This window comes from Crinia signifera, chromosome 12, assembly GCF_055691185.1.
Source record: "Crinia signifera chromosome 12, ASM5569118v1, whole genome shotgun sequence".
Lineage (NCBI taxonomy): Eukaryota > Metazoa > Chordata > Amphibia > Anura > Myobatrachidae > Crinia > Crinia signifera.
The window spans coordinates 74,064,821-74,082,070 of record NC_139228.1 but is presented as its reverse complement, the minus strand read 5'-3'; the positions used below and the strand labels follow the sequence as shown (position 1 = coordinate 74,082,070).

The following is a 17,250-nucleotide window of genomic DNA, read 5'->3' as shown; positions in this document are numbered from 1 at the left end:
CCACTTTTGTGAATGACATTTAGGGACTGTTAGATAAAGGAACCCAATGGTTATTGATCAAGTTGTGCAAAGTGAGGTTATACATGACACATTAATACAGGAAAATAGACTTTCTTTTGTTTTGTTTGGAAGTCTTCTTCTTCTTTGAGGCTACAGTATCTCTAAAAAAAATATTCCAGATACGTTATTGTGCAAGTTAGCTATTTTTTTGCGGAGTGACTTGTACATTAAAGAAAGAAGAATGAATTCAGAAAACAAAATGTGAATGTAAAACAAATTTCACAATCTTGTAGAGATGGGCGGTTGGGAATTACTTATTTATTTTTGTCAAACTAGTGCAAGTTTGGATTTATCCTATTGGCTATGTAAAAGATGCGAGAGCTTGATAGCCAATAAGATACTGTTTTACTGTATGTTCCGAACATAATCGAGTAAAATACAACCGCCTGTTTCTATTTCTAAGTCACAAATTGTTAATAAAAAGGGTTTTGTACAATAACAGCCAAAGCAATGCTGTTAGAGGGAAATGGTTAGTTATGAATATTTTTGAAATTAAGCATAACTTTTTAATATTATACAGGCACAGAATCAGGTTCCACCGTCTCAGAGTGTAAGTGACCTTAACAGAATGTGCAGAGGAGAAAGTTTAGTATAGTAAAGATATCTACTGTATAGTTCACGAGCAAGGTCAGAAAATAATTGTAGTGTCTTGAGAAGTAGAGAGAAGTTTTTACATCCTCACGTAGTTGGTGACTTTGGAATGTAAGAGACACAATTGGCAAGTTGTGCCAGAATAAAATGCATTCAAAACCAAGTGAGAATGAGAGGAACAATTCATTTTTATTTGTGGCCAAGAAAGAAAATAACCCTTTGCAAAACTGAGATGACAGCTGGTTTCCTACTTGAATCGACTGTCCTTAGATTAATTGACGTCACCCTGGTGTCCTATTTTTTTTTAAAGGTATCTAACCCCTTGTTGAAGATTCCTACAATCTCTGCCACCTTTCGTAATCATTCCCCAGTCTTCACTGCTCTTACTGTGAAGACCTTTCTTCTTTGTTAAAGGTGAAAGCTCCTTCACTTTAATCTCAAGGGATGTCCTCATGTCGTGTGACCTCATCCATGAGCTGAAAAGACTCTGTAGCAAAATCTTTGTAAAGAGAAATGATTTATGAAGACAGGCATGTCTTCCATGGCAGTTAGTGCAGTCTTAAGGAATTTAAGGACTACTGGATCCTGATTCCTGCAGAACCTCTTTGGATGACAGAACATGTGTATTTCCTATAGACTTTTGTGTCAACCTCTAGCATATAGTGACATGAACTGCGACCAAAGCATTTAAATGGTCATTGATAGTGATGACTACTTATTTTGGATACAATTATTTTGTATATAAACAGAGGCGACAACAGAAATTGAATGTATATAGAAAAATAAAGGTCCGGCTGATGTAACTAGAACATTGACAATTTAATTTTCTACACCGACCTCAATGGTTCCATGACTCAAGAAGGCAGTAAATATAGCAATATACAGTAGGGTATCAAAGTGTATCAAGTATGGTATCAAAGTGTTTACTGTAATTATCCATAACATAATATCGAGTGTATTAATCACCCTCAACCTATTTACATGATCAGCCTGTATACAATTTATAATATCAAAACTTCCTTTATGATAGGCCTAGTCCACTCTTGAATCTGTATCAGCCCCACGAAACAAAGAAACCTATAGGGTAGATTTCCTAAATATAGGTGGTGTCCATAGCAACCAATTTGATTCTAGATATTATTTTCTGGAATGTAGATTACTAGATAAATGATACCTATAATTTGATTGTTGCTATGGACAACACATCGACTTCTTTCTTAGATGAAAAATGATAAAATAGAGAGTGATAAGCCAAAAGCCAATCAGCTCCTACCTGTCATGTCACAGACTGTTTGAAAAATGATAGGTAGGAGCTGATTGGTTGGTAGTTTATCACCCTCCATGTTATCACTTTTCAAGGCTTAGCACATCTCGCCCTTAATATGTTATTGGAACTATACTGTATATTGCATCACACGGGGAAGCGGTATCAGTGCACATAACCTGCGCTGAAACCTCCTGGTCCCCATATAGACCCATCACAGATCCACACCAATGTCCTATTTTTAAAATAGATTATAAATACATTAACAGTGCGCCCTACCTGTAGCCAAAAACTTTCTTGAAAGTCTGGCAGCGATGTCTTATGATTACAAAGCACACCGTACACTATTTGTCCCTATATCAGCAGTTACTGTAATTACTTTATTCGTTAACAGCGTAGGAGGGAGCTAGATGGAGTGGTACCTATTTGCAGCCTCCTTCTCATTGAGCAGATGTTATATATTTAATGATGCCCTGATTTAACAACAACACGTGACAATCTAAATGATGACGGTCACGCTGATGCAAAAAATAACCCCATGAATTTTCTCAGATAAATTCTGAAATTCTTTTGGCAACTGCCATTAAACTGTAAGATTACCAATCTTATAACAGTGCTTGTTGGTTTATAGGAAAACAATCCTGCTTTATTGCAACATTTTTACTAGCACAATAACACTAATTATTTAGCAAAAATACAACCATAAAGTCCTCCCGGGGCTACGCCAACATAGAGGCCAATATTTATACATGTATATATAACTGCACCTGCTTATACTGCTATATCGATCCAATAAAAAGTGCATTAAAGAGCTTGCAGTGCATACATTGCCTGGGTCACTGGCTTATACTAACAGACATTTAGCTACAGAACATCACCCTCATTATGACTGCTTATTCCCTACACTTATCAAGATAGGAATGGCTACAACAGACGGAAGAGTCAATATTTCCTATTGTTGTTGATTTTCAGTCTAGAAACTTCTATTTACTCTCATGTAGTCAACAAAAAAAACTCTCGTTATAATTATTATCTGTTGGATATATACTGCGAATATATTCTGCATTGCTATACAGTGACATAACTGTTGTGACAAAGATCACAAACACAGGGTCTCAGATGACGACTTGGTAGCTTATTCTTATCAGCAGGTACAACATAGTAGGTGACATTCATATACAGTTGGCATCAAAGACAGTAGCATACAGGCACAGCAGACTCCTAAAAGGCTCCAATGGTTCCTAGTCTAACCCACACCCCGAACCTATCACTCAGGTAGATAGTCCACCACCAAGAGCAAGGAGACTCTGGCCTGGGAAGCCTTAAATCAGGACATCCCAGGAGCTGCTGATGACACCTGGGATACTGCTACTGCTAACAAAACCTGGTCTGGATCCTCCACATTACTTTCATGCGGGTGAATGCTGACTCTGCCACAGTGTATTCTAGTTTTTCAGTCCCTACGTCAGTGGAGCTCACAATCTGATCTCCCTATAACTGGCACATGCCCAGCCCAGTGCCAGTATAAATCAATAACCGTTCTGTAACCCACAGCAATACACAGGGAACATGCAAAACAACTCCCCCTGGTTGGAATTCAGCCCTTAAAACAGACTGTTGTGAATCAGCAATGACACAATATTATCGCGGAAGTATCAGTGGGTTGACCATTAACAGGTCAGCCCTACATGGTGGACACAGAACCGGTTTTCAGGGTCAAAAGGTTAACAGGTTTAATAGGATGAAATTAGGCATGTGCTGATCCGGATTTACCCGGATCTCAAAACGGGAGCTTATTGGCTATCAGCTGTCACTGTCTCCAAAACAAAGCCAATATGATCTCATTTTGAGATCCGGGTAATTTCGGGGAAATCTGGATCTGCACATCCCTAGTTGAAATGTAAAATGTACGACACCTGAGAAGGCTAACATCTAAAAATATGTTGACACAGTCAAAAGATTGATTCAAAGAAAAAAGGTTGACATAAGTTCTTTGTTATTTGGGTGCCCTTTACCATTTTAAGCCACATGTAACCACAATTAGTGTACCACAACCCCTCAACACGCTTCGGGCGAGGTGCCTTGTCCTGCCAAAGCTACGCTTGGCACAGGTTAATATTCCCAATCATAGTCCATGTGGATGGTAAAGTACGATAGCAAAAATGATAAGAAAAAAAAACATGGTGTCAACCATACCTGTTTCGACTATTGTCTGGTTGACCATTTGATCCTCTAGGTTTTTAACATATTGACGTATTGACCATGTCGCCCCTTTGTACCGGTGAACCTAATGTATATCGAAGATATGCGGCCAAATGTAATGGCCTCCGAGTTTGGCGGCTGTGGTCAACCTATCGACCTATAATACAGATACCACATTATCAGTGGGACTAATAGTTACCATCTCTACTCATGCTTGGTGACAGTACCATATACAGTATAGTAAATTGCCATGGCAAAAGCCCCTTGGCATTTAGCACATGCTTAGGACATGGGGAACCTGTGATACCCACATAATATAACTAGTGATGTCAGAATGTAAATTATACAATGAGCATTGTCTGCTTACACACAAACGTGAGATCACCGCAATTTTCTACCAATGGGATCCACGGGAATAATGACATACTACAGTATATGAAGAATATTCTTCCAATCATTGAACATGTATCAGCTGTTATATGGCGTCAGTCACACCTGTAATCTCTGACACATCTATAGCATCTGATTGCAGCAATCCTGTGAAGATTTATACTGTATGTTGGTTACATTACAAAAATTCAGAACTGTGGTCATCATGTGAACTATAAATCTCACTAATGTTTGGTGCAGGTGGCAATCCTCCTGAGCTAGTGCAATGTCTTTTTCACTGAATGTGAAATTATGAAGAGTGCACAACCGAATCTGTCCAGTCAGCGCTCCACCTTTCAATCATATCAATCTTACATTTGAGCATCCATCTTTCTAGTGTTACATGTCTGCTGGGGCCAAGTATGTGCGAGGAAGTAGTACAACTAAATGTGGCCATACACACGCAGATTTATCTTCAGATCTGGCTGGTTGGAACAAAGACATGGTTATGGATGAGAGCAAATGACAGTTGACCATTTGCTTGGAAATGCTGGAAAACTGACAAACTGTCACTCATCCATAACCATGTTTTTGTTCCAACCAGCCAGATCTGAAGATAAATCTTACTAGTGTATGGGCACCTTAACAACAGAGCTCCTCAATGAGAAGCTAATGCTAGCGTCAACATGGGCCCATTCACACATTGCCTAGATCATAAATGTGTGCATGCACACAGACTTGTATATTTAGTCCAACGACTCTAATTCACACACACACACACACACACACACACACACACACACACACACACACACACACACACATATATATGTGTGTGTGTGTGTGTGTAAATTATATATACATGTACTGTATACTGTATATACATACATACACACTCTCTCTCTATATATATATATACACACACATACACAGTATTATTTATTAAATATTACCAGTTATTTATATAGCGCACACCTATTCCGCAGCTCTTTACAGAGAATATTTGAACATTCACATCAGTCCCTGCCCCAGTGGAGCTTACAATCTATATTCCCAACCACATGTACACGCACACACACACAGACATTCTAGGGTTAATTTTGTTGTGAGACAATTAACCTACCAGTATAGTTATGAATTTTGGTAGGTAACCGGAGTACCCGGAGGAAACCCGGAGAATATACAAACTCCCCCCTCTGTGTGATATACAGTATCATTGTTGCGGCAATCCCACCACTCATGCCCGTTTGTCACGCCAAATTCACACCCAAATTGCCACCCTGTGATATCGCTGCTCTGTGCATTTCTATTGGTGGGGCAACAACATTTCTAGGTGGGACAACAATGATGGTGGCTACAACTGTATTCATATATAGACATACATATATACTGTAAATGATCATACATGTTAAATACATACTGAATGGGTGTTACTTTTGTACTGTATGTATATTTATTATTGGGAGGTATAAAACATAGGCTTGGGAATATTGTGGTGTACAGATACCGTATGTAGAGCATTTCTAAGCACATAACACATGTGTGGCATGCGTCCTTTAAGGTTATAGGTTACATGTATGTGGAATGCATGTACAGTGAGCAAGCTGTTGCATAGGGATCCATTGGTGAATTCTGTCACCATCTGGCTCTGACTTTTGCTGACCTAGATTACATGTGAAATCACTCAGAAACAGCCCTGGTTTGCTGGACAGTTCCTAATGCCTGGGATGCTCCAAGTATCCAGTGTCATCTTCCCAGTGTTCAGTGCCTGATTTCCCATTTGCTGTTTATTGATCTGTATTTAGGGAACACATGAATACTCTGCACTACCAATTACCCTGCCATGAAATCTCATCATCCTGAACAAGATGTATTTCATTTTGCAAGATAAAACAAAAATAATGATAATAATGAATATCTAGTACCCCTGAAGCCTGCAGTTATCTCGGCAAGGAGATTCTGCAAACCCAGCCATGCATTCATGTTGTGCATGGTCTGCAAGCAAGTATATAAGTGTCAGTAGAAATAAGCTATGTAACATATTGTATTTCCTGCAAGAACAGAGAGACTGCTGTGTGCGAACAGAGAGAGGTCTGTCTGTGGGGACATGGGCACGCCCCCTATCGACTAGCCCCCCCCCCTCCAGACACCATGTTAGCCACGCCCACTGGCTTCTTCATACACTGCTGCTGGTTGTATGATCTGATCATGATTATCTCAGCACTAAACACAATTAATTGGGTTCTTTTTTTTTCCCATTCCCTTCGGGGGGTTTTGCATCATATCTAAGTGCAAAAGCAATATTGGCAACTACTTCTGTATACTGGGATTAGATGTGGTTTTTGCAAACACCATCTGTCAACCATTAATCTATTTATAATATCAAAAAGTGAATAATTAAATCACAGTTGATTCAAGAGTCTGCAGTAATAGATTAGCAAAATACACAGCATCATTGGCAGTTTTTTGGATGCTCCTATACGTGGTACATGCAAGGGTCAAGTGCATTCATGCCAGTGTTACATTCTTGGAATGCCACCACATTCAGAAATGCCTCTGGTGTCTGCACACTGACTTCATCTAGAACTCCAGCAGCCCCTACTTGTCCAGTGTGTCTGATAGTCCTCAGGTTCCTAGGCAATCAGCAGAGATGGGGTCGTCACTGAATGGTTTGATGCACTGATGACTGATTCAGATTACTCTACTGCAATAACAAGCAATAACCATGTATCCATGTATCTCCACAATCCCAATGTGACATTTGTTGAACATAACAAAAAAAAAGAAGCTTTTTTTTTTCCTACTGCAATAGCATTCAACTGTTTTGTCAATGGAAAATTGGATGATTGGAGCAGATTTTCCAGCTTACACTATAATGTCTGCAACAACTAGAGCAATACAGGTAAATGTGAGATAACACACACTGTAGACTGCCAGGCATTGCATTGAGGCTGTGATTAGTCTAATAGCATCTCTATAGCACAGCCTGTGCAGTGTGTTCCTCTAAACGGATCATCAAACCTCAATGTTGGAATCAGCCATGTAGATCATGGAGTTTGGGAGACATGTGGAGGGGGCACAGATCGTGATGAAGTTGTTTTGGCAATAGCAAGATATGGAACAAGCAAACCTGGTCTATAGTTTGTATCTCAATATAGAAAACAGAGGATCCAGTAAGTTGCATTCAAATAAAGCTATTTAGCATATGGATGGTACAGTAGCATTGCATTGCACCTGGAACACAGTAGAGCCTACCGCCCAAATTGTTAATAGTGTCTATAAAAGGGCACAACTTTGGGAAATCTTATGTTGTGATCTTAGTCATACCACCTACATATAGAAGCCAAGTGACACTTTAATACCACCACAGCACAACATATTGGGGGTCAATGATGACCTAAAAACAATTTATGGACCATAGTTGGAGGAGAAGACCGTCAAGACCTTTTTATGACATCATAATGGAAAAAAAAAAAAAACAATTATTGACCATAGTTGGAAGGAGAAGACCACCAGGATTGCTGGTCCAAGACAGTATAGAACTCACCATAAACCCCTTGACTAGAGATGCACTCGATGAGAACTGTCAATAGCCACAACACAACGAAACTTAAATCCATCTTCACGTTAACATGGACATATCCAGCCCAGGGGACACAACAGGACCTTCCAGCAGGGGCCAGTGACCGACAAACTACCCTCTGGTTCTCCAACTGGCAGGTGGCCACTGGCTACCAACACAGTGCACCTGGCAAATGTAAAAATCCACAGTAAATGACAGTATTGCTGAGAGTATAGGAAAAAGGGGGTAATATAGGACTCTATTGTGTCAGGACAGGGGGTGTAGGGGGGGTTCTATGCAATCAGGTGAGATGATGCTCAGCTGTTCCTACAAGCCTTGTTCCTTTGCTTCCTTAGTGGGGGGTTAAAAAGTAACTCTCAATGGTCCCTGGAGAACAATTAGGAGAGGAGCCTGATGGCAGTCCAGTAGAGCCCCATTGGATGTTCCTCCCCCCATTCCATTAGTTGCCATTGCAAATGCAAAAAAAGGAAGAATCCCAGATCCAGGCTGGCAACCGGAGCAAGACTGGGGGTGGGATCTGTGCCAAGGATCTAGGTGGTGAGACCAAGCTTGTGAGATCCCTCATCCGATCCAAGCCAGTGGCATCAGAGCGAATCCATGTCCAGGGTGCAGGCTGGAGCCCCCCATGTGGATGGATGGACGAGACGGGAGCACAGAGGACCAAACCCCAGCTGCAGGAAATGCAAATGATGCTTAAACCTGGCAGTGAGGGATTGCAGCATATATTAATATTCTTGTCATTTTGTGGCGGAATCCAGCGATTGCAATCCTGGAGCTGGCTTCCCCGGGTGGTGGTGGTGGCTGTTCCTGCACCCTGTGCCACTGCTCCCGGGACCTGTGTGTGTGTATGTGTGTCAGTGTGTGTGTGTATGTGTGTGTGCAGGCAGGAGCAGGAAGGAGAACGGAGCTGCTGTGTGTGGTCACGTTGGGATCTACGTGGAGAGAGAGAAGCTGGAGCTTGGTAGCCGCAGCCAGGCGACGTCAAAGCTCCCCCCACCCCCCTAACTCTACACCCCCCCACTCCACTCCTCTCCCTCCCTCATCCCTCATCCAGCACAGCTCATCAGTATGGGGAGCGCAGAGGATGAGGAGCTAGGCAGAGAGCAGCCAGGAAGGTGGCATGTGCAAAATGGGGCATTTCAGGCTGGAGGGAGGCACCCCAACAAATGCACCCCCCTTCACTCTTTTATAGCAGCCAGTTAAACTCCATGTCATATTGTATGGGGGTGTCATATTGCACAGACAAGTGTTTGCCCTCCCCTCTTCTGCAGCAACCAATTAACCCAGCTGTAGAATGCAGCCATCGGTATTACATGGCTTAGACCGTGGGAACTAGGCTTTGTGAATGGACGGGGGTACCCCCTTCACACGGTTCCACCCCCCGCCGCCGCCGCCGCTGTTGCTGCAGAGCTGCTGGGTCCACATACACAGGAGCCTGGCTGGCACGTGGGTGGTTAAAGGGCAGGTGTCAGGCGGAGAAGCTTCAGCACCTCGGACAGGTCCCTCCCGGTATGCTGGGGGTGGGTGGTGCTGAACTGACAGCTCTCACATATAAAGATCTCTCCTCCACAGCCGCAGCCACCAACAGCTGCACCGGCACAAAGTTCAGGAGTTGCTGGGTTTAACCCTTTAGGCACATTTACAGTATATGACCTCTGTGCAGGCTGCGTGCTGCATATCACCCTATACAGTACCTGGGGCAGTCTGCTGCAAAGGTCCCTGCATGGTTCTCTTCCAAATAGTACTTATCTATCTATCTATCTATCTATCTATCTATCTATCTATCTATCTATCTGTATCTATAGGATTCAGTATTGAATCCCGGCGGTCGGGATCCCGGCGTTCAGAATCCCGACGCCGGAATCCCGACAGCCGAAATGCCGACAAGGGGGGGACGTGGATCGCCCCCCCTTGCGGGCTCGCTGCGCTCGCCACGCAGCGGGCCCGGTGCCTCGCTACGCTCGGCACACTAATTTATTCTCCCTCCAGGGGTGTCGTGGACACCCCAGGAGGGAGAATGTGTCGGCATTCCGGCGGTCGGGATTCCGGCGTCGGGATTCTGAACGCCGGGATCCCGACCGCAGGGAATGTAACTGCATCCCGTCTCTATATATGTCTGTCTCTCTATGGGCCTTATTCTAGTTCACTCTTTCTGACAAAATCCTTAGATCTGGGGTAGCCAACCCTAGTCCTCGAGAGCTACCAACAGTGCATGTTTTGCAGGTCTCCTCACAGAATCACAAGTGAGCTAATTAGCTCCATCTGTGTACCTTTTAAAATGTGTCAGTGATTAATGAGTGCAGCTGTGCAGCAGCTAGGTTGTCTGGAAAATGTGAACTGTTGGTAGCTCTCGAGGGCTAGGGTTGGCTACCACTGCCTTAGATGGACAAAACCATGTGCACTGCAGGGGGGCAGACGTAAAATGTGCAGAGATAATTAGATAGTTATCTATCTGTGTCTGTGTGTGTGTGTCTGTGTGTCTGTCTGTCTGTCTGTGTATAGTATATATAAACACACAGGTACAGTAGCTGCATACATTTTTGTATGCCCTGCTGTCAAATTTGGCAGACTGAGTTCATCGGTGACTCTCCTGCCAAGCTACAGTACTTTGATTTCCCCAACAGGTCATGCTGAAACCTGTAGTTCAGCAGCTGGGGATTCAGCCCCACTACACAAAAATGAACTTTAAATCAGTGCATTGTTGTGGTTGAATTGAGGCTGTTTTATTGGCTATAAGACAAACATACACACAATCACATATATACATATCCCCCCATACATACACCACACACAAAAACTTTTTTTACATTATCAATTAACAATAAGTTTCTACAAAGTGTATAGTGACGAGTGGAGCAGAATTACAAAACGTAACACACTTACACATTACAGATGCGGAAAGGAACAAGCAGGTAGCGGACCAGTGTGATGCAAGCCTCTGGGATCACAAATGCTATGGGAGGTCTCGGAATCAGACAGAATGTACCCGGTAATGAAGTGCAGAGGTGTATGGGCAGGCCTGATTAAAGGTTCCAGTTGCCCTGGGCTAATACACAAAATGCTACACACGTGTATGGGCGCTCAGGGACTCGCCAGTCATACTACCCATGTGCGTGTAACGAAGGTTAGAAAACTGGCATGTCGTATCTAATGCTTGTGGCATGGGAAGGAGACTTTGGCTTTAGGTTTCCCGGCTGGTCCCGTAGCACAATGTACATAGAGTAATGGTTCCATCAGTAAGTTACATTTAAGCCCTGTACACATGCATCAATTTTCCTAATTTTCGATTCTTTTGCTTATAGAAGCAAAATCAAACCGAATCCTAAACGAAATCGAATGGTTTTAGTGTCACTTTCGTTCTGCATTCGATTCGATGCACGCTCCCGTTTTCACAAAAATCTAACAGAAAAATCGACTGTGCAGCCAAGGAAATATCGAATTCTATCTAGAAAATCGATTGTGTACAATGTACCATGAATGTATATATCGAATTTGAGATCTAATGCCAAATCGAATGGGAGGATCTCATACCAGATCTAATAGAAGATCAAATCTAACATTGAATCAAAAGCAAATTCATGTGTGTGTGTGTGTACGGGCCTTAGCCTAATCAGCTTATTGGTGAATTAGGCTCTGTATACAGTATTGGGGTAGACAAAAGAGCAAGAGGAAAGAGAGCTTGAGAGCTTACAATCTAATGTAGAGAACGATGCATATTATTTTTATTATTATATTTATTACAATGACTAGTTAAATGTCTGACAAAATGACGGCTTCTGCAAAGTACTTTTACTTTAAGCTGTGACTGTTTTTACTTTCACTTTGGCCCTTATTCTGGTTGGTGCGGCCGGAGCCGCACACGGTGCTCCGGCCGCACAAACCAATCCCCGCCCACGAGACGGATCGCCACGGCCGTCCGTACACGGACGGCTGGCGATCCGCATAAAAATGGTGGAGGCGTACGCCTCCACCATGGTGGGAGCTGCCCCCTGCATTCGATGGTCGTCGACCATCGAAGGCAGGTCCGCACGCCACAGCAGCTCCCGCAAGCTGAGACCACACGGACAATCGTCCGTGTGATAGCTTGCATGGGGGCTGAGAGCTGACATCCGGCGACGTCAGCTTTCCGCCCCCATGAGTTGCGTCATACCCTCATTACCATGCATACGCCCCGCGTTTGCATGGGAACGCCCATGAAACGCGGGGCGTACACATAGGGAAATGAGGGTATGAAGCCCCTCACGCCCCTATACGCCCCCTTTGCGGCGGACGAAATCCGTCTGCGGCGAAGGGGGCTGCACATGCGCAGATTGACCTCTGCGCATGTGCAGAATAAAAACATCGGCGGAACGGCCGCACGCGGGCCGTACCGTCCGATCCAGAATAAGGGCCTTTGAGCTGTGGCAGTTTTTTTAGCCCACAAGATCTCCACCCGACCCCCACTCCCTATCTGCCCCTACCTCCAATCCCTGTCTTCACAGCTCCCTGTCTCCGTATCCAGCAAGTTTAAAACAGATCAGTATCCCTGCAAACATAGTTTTTACTTTCTGCTATGACATCTTTTAGCACACAAAGGAGTAAGTTGGTCCGTTGAGTGGCCTCTAGTGATCATTGGTGGTACTTCACCTCATAGAGGTGGGGAGAGGTTAGCCTTCTGTCTACATAGATATCTGTAATACCCCTTTCACATAGGCGAATCTAGGGGGTGGTCCGGGGGTGCACCCCTGGACCACCCATTAGCCAATTTTGTAGCTGAGGGATGGGGCTTTCCAACGAGCCCAGCCCCGTGTCTCTAGCCCCCTGGGAACTGGAGATACTGCCAGGCAAAGCTGGAACGTTTTCCATATAGGTTAACATGGGCTTCCGCTCCAATTCTTCTCCCCGCTTTCACCTCAGCCCGCCCCCCCTCATGTGGTGCCGGCGCCCGGTGTGCTCCCCCGACGTCACACACAACAACAGCGCACACAATATTTCAAATGTCCACTCGGCTTGAGGGGACACCAGGAGGGGAGTGGGAGCGTGCTCTGCGCTGCGCTCTGCTCCTTTTCCCATAGAAGCAGCTGCACCGCTCTCCATCTCTCCCTGCAGCAGCGAAGGCTCATATAAAAATTTACAGTAAGTGGCACTTTTGGGGGCATTGCTTAAGGGACGCTACAAGTGGCGGTATGTGGGGGCATTATGCATAATGTGTGGCTTAATGTGTAAGGGGCATTACGGTGTGCAGCATTATGTGTAAGGGGCATAATGTGTGCAGCATCATGTGTAAGGGGCATTATGTGTGCAGCATCAAGTGTAAGGGACATTATGTGTGCAGCATCATGTGTAATAGGTACTATGGTGCGCGGCATCATGTGTAATGGGTACTATGGTGTGCGGCATCATGTGTAATGGGTACTATGGTGTGCGGCATCATGTGTAATGGGTACTATGGTGCCATCAAGCAAGAACCCCCTAGCAATGAGCACGTAGGTAAGCAGCACTTATGTGGCAAATATGTAATGGGCATTACGGTTTGTTATATAGTATGTAATGGGCATCATGATGTGTGGCACAATGTGTAATGGGCATTATGGTGTGTGGCCTTATGTGTAATTGGCATTACGGTGTGTGGCTTTATGTGTAATGGGTATTACGGAGTTTGCTAAAATGTGTAATGGGCATTACTGTGTATGGTCTAAAGTGTAATACCACACCCCTTTTTGTGATGCCACGCCTGCTTCCCATGAGGCCATGCCCCCTTTTTGCCACGCGGCTACGCCGCGCAAAGGTCCCCCTTCTATTGTGTCTAGATCTGAGACCACCCATAACCATAATTCTAGATTCGCCTATGCCCTTTCACACTTGCAAAAATATCCCGGGTTTTTGCACATGAACGCGCATCAACCCGGGATTAGCTCAGTTTGAAAGGGTTTTGAAAGAATATCCCGGGATGAACATCCCAGGATTTCTACCCAGGTCCTGACCAAGGTAGATTCCAGAATCAACCCAGGATGCGGTCAGTGTGAATGGTCCCGTACCCGGGATTGGGTACACGGGACTTTAAAAAAGCTGCGGATTGGAGCTTTCTTGGGCTCACAAATGCTGATGTAATCTTTCAGAGCCCTGGAGTCCATTTCTAATGACATGCATATGTGTCAGTGTGAATGGGGCTGTCCTGGGTCGATCCCAGGTCTGAGCACAGTGTGAAAGGGTACAGTCCCGGGAAGCATCTGGGAACACATTCCCGGGTATGACCTGGCTCTGCGAGTGTGAAAGGGGTATTAGTGTCAGCATTTCTTATAAGAGGAATGGAGAAACTGAATATGGAAAGCACAATAAATGCATCTTTCTATTGGGAGAGTTATCTCGGGACTGGGATGGGACTGAGAGCACTGACATTTACTGTAGTGTTAAACATAAGTAACGTTTCACAACAATAATGTAGAACCTTTCAGTCTCAGCACTGCGATAACTTAGTAAAATAAAACCAGAACACACGGCAGTGTAGTGTGTTAATTGATTAACACATCATTAAAAGGTTCATTCTGTCGCTACAGTAGTTAATTCTCTGCTTCATCAATGTAATGCTATCTTCCTGTTCCCCCTATGTTTTTCCTATGAAACAAGATGGCTCCTTGTGTAATTAAGTGACGGGAATGGCTTACATGCACACTGAGGGACACATTGACACATCTGTTTGGTGATAATGGAAAGGTGCGTATATCACTGCATGTAAACCATTCAATCCAAGCTTTTATTCAGGGATAGAAATAACAGAACAATTCCAGTGAAGGGAAACAGGGGACTAGTTATAGAAAGACATAAGTCCTGTAGGTGCAAAGAAAGCATACAGGTATTGCGCCATACCTGCCCATTGTTAGCAGGTGGCAGCCAATTCCAGCAAAGGGTTCCACTGGTCATCCATCATCCCAGATGATTCCGTGGGATTGACTGCCACTTGTGTGCTTCCTCTTGGCCTACATAACACACTGCAATGTAAGCATTATGTGAATAAAGTTCTAGAATCCCAACGGTCATTGTCTGCCATAGTTGTGATGTTTTCTGCTTAAGGATTTTGGGCCTAATTCAACAACAGTTGTAGTTTTGTGTGAAATTACAACTCCTTCCGCTGCCATGTGGGTGGATGCCCCATTATGTTGGGTTTCTCCCCGCGATGCGATTGCAATATCTTGCAATTGCATCGCAGAACTGCAAATTATTTGCAGTACAACAAAGAGCTCTTACCTTTTAGGGAAGCCCGCTTTAGGGCAGTTACCTGGCCACCATTTTTCCTTTGCCCCTGCCAGCACTTAGACTGTGGTTGTATTTTCCTGAATACGACCGCAATTTAACCCTTTGGGTGGTATGCCCGGAAATTTTCCAGGCTCAGCTGCGCTGCCGCAGGCATACCACTATGCAGTAGGTGCGCGCCAGTGGTGTCTCCAGCTGTGCACCACTGGCGCACCACCTTTAGGGCCCCCCATTGCTCCCCCCATCTGTCATCCCCACCCCCATCACCTCCGCTTCCCCAGCCCCCATTCACTTCACAGCAGTGACGAAGGCGGCAGGCTTGGGGATGTTTTGGACTTCTCGGGGGGACTCGGGAGCGCTCAGGAGTTTAGGTGCCCGAGTCCTCCCGAGCCGCTGCGAACATCCCTGAGCCTGCCGCTTGTATTCACTGCTTTGACTGGCGGCTAGGGCAGCGGTGGCTGGGGCAGCGGCAGGGGAGCTCTGTCATACAAACACCGGAGCAGAGGTGAGGGGGGGGGGGGGCAGAGATTTTCTCTGATGAAAGGGAACCTCTGCCGGCAGTGATTAGAACGGGGCTGAAAACGGGAGCGCCGGGGCACACTCCCATCACTGGGAATATGGTCGCCAGCGACCATATTCCCAGTGATTTCAGACCCTATCGCAGCCATGTGTACAGGACTTAAGTTCCACCTCTACCACAGTAGTAGTTTCCAGGTGTCCGGTCCAAATCCCATGGTGACTTCTCCCAATCCCAGTCATTCTCACTAGACTATTACAAACTCTGAGTTATCATCTGTACCATTTTTCCCATTGTGCAATAAACTTCATTCATCTTATTCACATGCCTCCGATCACTCTCCATTGGTAGTCAGCTAGCCACCAAGGTCATTCCCGGGTCCCAATCCCCAGTCGTGACACCTTTATGGGAGGTAGGGCACAAATTCCCTGGCACTGGTCTAGGCTCTGCCTAATGTGTGTGCGTGTGTGTGTGTGTGTGTGGGGGGGATCTCTGTTAGGGGGAAAGGAGTTCCACCACCTCTCCAAGACCACTTTAAGTCCTGGAGCTGGGTGAGCATTTGTCATAACATATTTGTGCCGAAATCAATGGAAAAATTGTCGATGGCCATTTTTACAGAGTCTGTGTGATGTAGTGCTCAGACTCCACAGCACTACTGCCGGCAGCGCTGCCAATAGCGGTGGAAAAATGGCCACTGCAGAGCCGCGTCATCGGTCCCCAGCACGAATACGCTGGGGACTGATCACTAAAGAATCAGGCCCTAAGTTCCACAAGGAAGCCTGTGTCAGAGTCGTTCTTCCTCTTTGTGAGGTGAGACTCAGGGGGTCCCCCCAGATTGGAGCCTGTAGACCGCTGCCTAATACTGCATGTTTCCAATAAGATATAAGTATCTCTATGACTATATAGATATATTTGTAAAAAGAAAAAACGAGTACAGACGGAGCAGAGCTCATTAGAGCTGCTCCTGGCGATAGAGTCACCATCTGCCGCCGTTCGCCAACCACCAGAAGGGGGCGCAAGCACGAGATGCTTACACACCCCGTTCTGAGGGAGACCAGTGCCGCCCTCCGCCGCCTCCCCGCTGCTCCCCCGTCCTCCCCGTAGCTTCCAACTGAAGCAGAGACGGGCAGGGATTCCGCTCCACCGACGCCGTGCGAAGGGGATGCGCAAATGTCCCTGTCAGATGGAGAGCCTCTCTGCCACTCTGCCATCAGAGAACCTCCATCTGGTTGTAGTGTTGAATGAGCTGTAAATCATGCTAGCATGTGAATAGGATCTGCATGTATGGACAATTAATAACTGATGCTAGCAGGCCTAATAGGATCAAACTGTGGGCATGAGAGTTGTAAGCTCCTCCGAGCAGGGCCCTCTTCCCTCCTGTTGTCAAAGCCCTCTTCTCTTCACATGTCACTCACAGCTCTCCTATACTCAAAC

General features: G+C 45.1%; 1 protein-coding gene across 2 annotated transcripts in view; it reads right to left on the bottom strand.

Moving 5' to 3' along the window:
• MDGA2 (MAM domain containing glycosylphosphatidylinositol anchor 2) overlaps positions 1-9,039 on the bottom strand; it is a 580,635-nt gene extending 571,596 nt beyond the window's left edge. For both annotated transcript variants that reach the window (XM_083166414.1, XM_083166413.1), the window contains exon 1: positions 8,034-9,039. In XM_083166414.1, the coding sequence (XP_083022540.1) occupies positions 8,034-8,106 (73 nt within the window). In that variant the 5' untranslated portion in view covers positions 8,107-9,039. The remainder of the gene's footprint in view (positions 1-8,033) is intronic.
• Between the last annotated feature and the right edge of the window lie 8,211 nt (positions 9,040-17,250).